General features: G+C 43.4%; 1 protein-coding gene across 3 annotated transcripts in view; it reads left to right on the top strand.

Annotated features, from left to right (window-relative positions):
- The window catches only part of Tep1 (telomerase-associated protein 1), a 60,346-nt gene that overhangs the window by 12,424 nt on the left and 42,478 nt on the right, over positions 1-5,444 (top strand). For all 3 annotated transcript variants that reach the window (XM_013035710.1, XM_013035708.1, XM_013035709.1), the window contains 2 exons: positions 563-687; positions 1,118-1,275. In XM_013035710.1, the coding sequence (XP_012891164.1) occupies positions 563-687; positions 1,118-1,275 (283 nt within the window). The remainder of the gene's footprint in view (positions 1-562; positions 688-1,117; positions 1,276-5,444) is intronic.

Below are 5,444 nucleotides of genomic sequence, written 5' to 3'. Positions count from 1 at the left end.
TACAATTACATGGGCAAGATAATGAGTACATTTCTTATCAAGCATTGTAGCCTCCTCCTTTGTTTCCCCTTCCCATCCCTTCCCATCCTCCCCCCCCCCCCCCACCCAATCCTCCCTGTAACCCCCCCCCAAGTTGTAAGGTTCATTTTTCGACATAACGTGATGTCTTATATTTGTTGCTGCATATTTTACATTCTGTTCTTTCTCCAAATCCATTTTTTTTTCTGTGCTACTAGGGCTTGACTCAGAGCCTGGGAACTGTCCCTTACCAGTTTTGCTCAAGGCTGAGCTCTACTGCTTGATCCCCTTCCAGCTTTTTGGTGATTATTTGGAGATAAGAGTCTCAAGGACTTTCCTGCCTGGGTTTGAATTGAGATCTTCAGATCTCAGCTTCCTGAGTAGCTAGGATTATAGGTGTGAGCTACTGGTACCTGGCTGTCCAAATCTGTTTTACGGAAAGAAATTATCTGATAGGTAGAGCATGTTCACGGGCTCTGCTTTCTGAAGAAAATCTGTGAAATGGTTGAAATCACCCCCTTTGGGACTTGGACTGTTTCCACAGTTTGAGGCAGCCTACAATCCAGTACCAAAGAAAAACAGCCAGCCAAAGTTCACCCTGAAGAAGTTAGTACAGCGACTGCATATCAACAAGCCTGCCGAGCATGTCCAGGCCCTGCTGGGCTACAGGTGAGAAGCTACATGCTGCACATATGTTCCATCATGGTGACTCCATCATAGTTCATCTATGCCCCAATCTTGATAGTTCTTTTTTTTTGGGTCCGATCATGGGCCTGAACTCTGGGCCTGGGTGCTGTCCCTCAGCTCTTCAGCTCAGGGCAAGCACTCTACCACTTGAGCCATAGCGCCACTTCTGGCTTTTTTTTTTCTGGTTATGCGGTGCTGAGGAATCGAACCCAGGGCCTCATGCATGCAAGGCAAGCACTCTACCACTGAGCCACCTTCCCAGCCCCCAATCTTGGTAGTTTTAAACTTAGAGCAACACAAGTTTGGGCAAGCCTGGGCAGGTGTTGTCAACATGACTGACTGACTTTGATTAAGTCCCCTTTTCTACTTTCTGCTAGCTTTGAAATGATTGACAATTTCTTCTCTGTCCTAGGTACCCCTCCAGCCTACAGCAGTTTTCTCAAAGTCACCTCCCTGGGCCATGGGATTCTAGCAGAGCTGGGCAGCGGATGAAGCTATCTAGACCAGAGACCTGGGAGCGAGAGCTGAGTCTTCGGGGCAATAAAGCTTCTGTCTGGGAGGACCTCATTGGTAGGGTGATCTTGACCATCTAATTCTTCCTGCCCTCTCTCCCTCTCTCCTTCCTTCCTTTCTTCCTTCCTTCTTTTCTTCCTTCTTCTTTTTCAGTTTCTTGTGCCTATACTGGGGCTTGAACTCAGGATCTCTTGTCCTGTTCTTGCTTGGCTTTTTTTTATACAAGGCTGGTACTTTGCCACTTGAGCCACACCTCCTCTTCTAGCTTTTTGCTAGTTAATTGAAAAAGAGAGTCTTGTAGACTTTTCTGCTCAGGCTGGATGTGAACTGTGATCCTCAGATCCTCAGATCCTCAGCCTCCTGAGTAACTAGAATTATAGGTATGAGTCACCAACACCCAGCTCTCTCTTCATATTTTTTTTTGTCTGCTATGGGGCTTAAACTCAGGGCCTGGGTGCTGTCCCTGAGCTCTTTCGCTCAGGGCTAGCACTCTACTACTTTGAGCCACAGCTCCTCTCTGGTTTTCCAGCAGTTAATTGAAGAGAAGAATCTCTTGGACTTTCCTGCCCAGCTTTGCTTTATATCACAGTCCTCAGATCTCAGCCTCCTGAGTAGCTAGGATTACAAGTGTAGGCCACTAGTGCCCAGCTCTCTCCTCTTTCTTGTCTCTACCTTTTAGGTCGTGACTGGAAGGTTTCCATGGCAGTTATTCTTATGTCTAGTAAATACCTTACTGAAAATAGTTGGATTTATAAGATTTGCCATTCACCAGTCACAAAGTGGACAGTGGTGACTACTTTGGGTATTTTTATTTTTTTTGGTCGTGGGGCTTGAACTCAGGGCCTGGATATGTGGTGACTGCTTTGTATGCAGTTGGCATCATAGATAGGCCAGTATCCAGTTAAGTAATACCCAAGTCTGTAATTTATTTATTTATTTTTTAATTGTGAAAATACCATACAGAGGGGTTATAATTACATGGGCAAGGTAATGAGTACATTTCTTATCAAGCATTGTTGCCTCCTCCTTTGTTTCCCCTTCCTATCCCTTCCCATCTACCCCACCCCCACCCCTCGCCAAAGTTGTAAAGTTCATTTTTTGACATAACATCTTATACATCTCATTGTTGCAATGATACCCAAGTCTTTATCAGCATGTGACAAATGTGGCAACTCTCCTTTGACCATATTTCTACTATTATACCTGTGTAACTAATTTCAAACAAGATAGAACATTGGAATCTCTACAGAAGCTCATATTTAGGTCATGGAAGATTCATGTAATTTGTCTACACTGTAAATATGATAAATATTCAAATAGGGTAAGATCACTTTGTTCTTTTCTGTTTTTATTGTTAGTTTAAACTATAGAACTTTTTTTCTATTAGCACATATATCTTTGTTTCCTTTGGCTTCCTCTTTTACCTTTGAAAATTTAGAATCAATTTATTTTTGTTGAAAATATCTAAATTAAAGCCTGGTATGGTGGCGCATATCTGTAACCCCAGCACTCAGGAAGCTGAGGGCAGATGATTGAGAATTTAAAAGGCCAACCTGGACAACATAGTGACTTTGAGACCAGCCTGGGCTTTATAAAAAGAACCCTGTTTTAACTTCCTGCTCCCATCCCCTAAAAAGAAAAGTATCAGCCAGTGCTAGTGGCTCATACCTGTAACCCTAGCTACCCAGGAGGCTGAGATCTGAGGATTGTGGTTTGAAGCCAGCCAAGGCAGGAAAGTCTATGAGCCTCTTATCTATAATAAACTGTAATAAAGTACTCAGAAAAAGCTAGAAGTGATGCTGTGCTTCAAGTGGTAGAGCACTAGTTTTGAGCAAAAGAAGCTCAGGGACAGTGCCTGGGCCATGAGTTCAAGCCCCAGGATCAGCAAAAGTGAAAATAAAAACAAACATAAAAAAATCTACCTTTAGGGCTGGGAAGTTAGTTGGTTCAGTGGTAAAGTGCTTACCTTGCATGCCAGAGGCCCTGGGTTCGATTCCTCAGCATCACTAAGCAAAAAGAAAAAAGCCGGAAGTGGCGCTGTGGCTCAAGTGGTAGAGTGCTAGCCTTGAGCTGAAGAGCTGAGGGACAGTGCCCAGGCCCAGAGTTCAGGCCCCATGACCAGACCCCAAAAAAATAAATAAAAATCTACCTTTAGATCTGTGCCTGATTTTGTTTTTCTTTAGCTCAAGGCTGACACTCTAATACTGAGCCACAGATCCACTTATGCTTTTATGCTTTTTGCTAGTAAATGGCTAATTAGAGTTTCAGAGACTTTTCTGCCTAGACTGACTTCAAACCATGATTTTTAGATTATAGCCTCCTGAGTAGCTAATATTACAGTTGTGAGTCACTAGCACCTGGCTTGGGTGAAATTTTATAGACTTCACATTTTGGAACTTTAGAAGCCCAGACGTTTTGCCTTTTTGTTGGTGTACTTCCTGTTATGGATAGTACTCAGGGCAGCCCAAATTACTCAGCTGTTTGTTATATTCTTTATCTCTGTGAGCATTACTAGTGGTGTGAGTAGAAGAATCACATGAAATCTCTGCCATTTGGGATCAAGATCCTTCTGATTTCTGCCAAATGCTGGTGGGATGGAGGAACCTAGGTGATAGTTAGCATAAACAGATGGTTTTAAAAGTACCATCTCTACTTCCTCCCTCTAGATGAAAACTACTGACTGAAAATTCAAAATTTATCATTCATCTTGTCTGAGGCAATACCCATAGTCAAATCCTTTGTTCTCCTGAGGTTTACTCTTTTTTTTTTTTTGGTCAGTTGTGGGGCTTGAACTCTAAGCCTTAGCACAAGATGAGCACTCTACCACTTGAGCCACAGTGCCACTTCCATTTTTCTGGTGGTTAATTGAAGTTATGAGTCACACAGACTTTCCTGCCCGGGTTGGCTTTGAATCATGATCCTCAGATCTCAGCCTCCTGTGTAGCTAGGATTATAGGCATGAGCCATTGGGCTACTTTTTCTTTTTCTCTTCTGTTCTTTTCTTACTTCTTCTTTTCACTTTTTTTTTCTGAGTTAGGGTTTCCCTATTCAGCCCAGGCAGGCTTCAAACTTTGGAGCTGTAAGTGTGGCTTAGGTGGTAGAGCTCCAGCCAATGAGTGAAAGCATAATACTGAGTTTGAGTAGTGATCTCTGACCAAAACAACAACAACAACAAACAGAATTTTTCTGCCTTTGTGTCCTGGGTGCTGAGAGGTATGCTCTTGGCTTCAGAATTTTATTTATTTTAGTCAGTCATGGGACTTGAACTCTATGCCTGGACCCTGTCCCTAAGCTCTTTTGTTCAAGGCTAGTACTCTACCACTTTGAACCACAGCTCCACTATAAGAGTCTCACAGGAACTTTTCTGCCTGGACTGGCTTTGAACCATGATTCTCAGATCTTAGCCTTCTGAGTAGCTGGGATTACAGGTGTAAGCCACTGGCGCCTGGCTTCTTTTATTTATTTTTTTTGTGAGAGAGAGTCTCAATAAATAGCTCATGCTGACTTCAAATTTACATCCCTCTGCTTTAGCCTTCCAAGTGCTGGGACTAAAGATGTATACCACCATGCTTCAGCACCCAGGTTTTGAATATATACAGTAAAAACATTGTTGAATACTTCAGAAAATGTGTGTATTTCAAAATTATGCACACACACACACACACACACACACACATTTTAGTCTGTTTTGGGGCTTGAACTTGAGCTCTTCAGCTCAAGGCTAGTGCTCTACCACTTGAGCTACAGTGCCACTTCTGGTTTTCTGGTGATTAATTGGAGATAAGAGTATCAGATTTTCCTGCCCAGGCTGGCCTTGAACTGCCATCCTCAGATCTCACCCTCTTGAGTAGACAGGATTACAGGCATGAGCCACAGTTGCCCTGCCTCTAAAATTATATTCTTTTTTTGTTGTTGTTGTTGGTCATGGGGCTTGAACTCGGCCTGGGTGCTGTCCCTCAGCTCTTCAGCTCAAGGCGAGAGCTCTACCATTTGAGCCAAGCACCACTTCTGGTTTTCTAGTGGTTTATTGGAGAAAAGAGTCTCATGGACTTTCCTGCCCAGGCTGGCTTTGAACCGAAATCCTCGGATCTCAGCCTTCTGAGTAGCTAGGATTATAGGCAAGAGCCACTGGCGCCCGGATTAAAATTATATTCTTTTTTTTTTTTGGTCCAGTCATAGGGCCTGAACTCTGGGCCTGGGCACTGTCCCTCAGCTCTTCAGCTCAA

Source organism: Dipodomys ordii, unplaced genomic scaffold (genome assembly GCF_000151885.1).
Source record: "Dipodomys ordii isolate 6190 unplaced genomic scaffold, Dord_2.0 Scaffold218, whole genome shotgun sequence".
Taxonomy (NCBI): Eukaryota; Metazoa; Chordata; class Mammalia; order Rodentia; family Heteromyidae; genus Dipodomys; species Dipodomys ordii.
The sequence above is the reverse complement of the archived record's forward strand: the minus strand, read 5'-3'. Positions and strand labels throughout refer to the sequence as shown.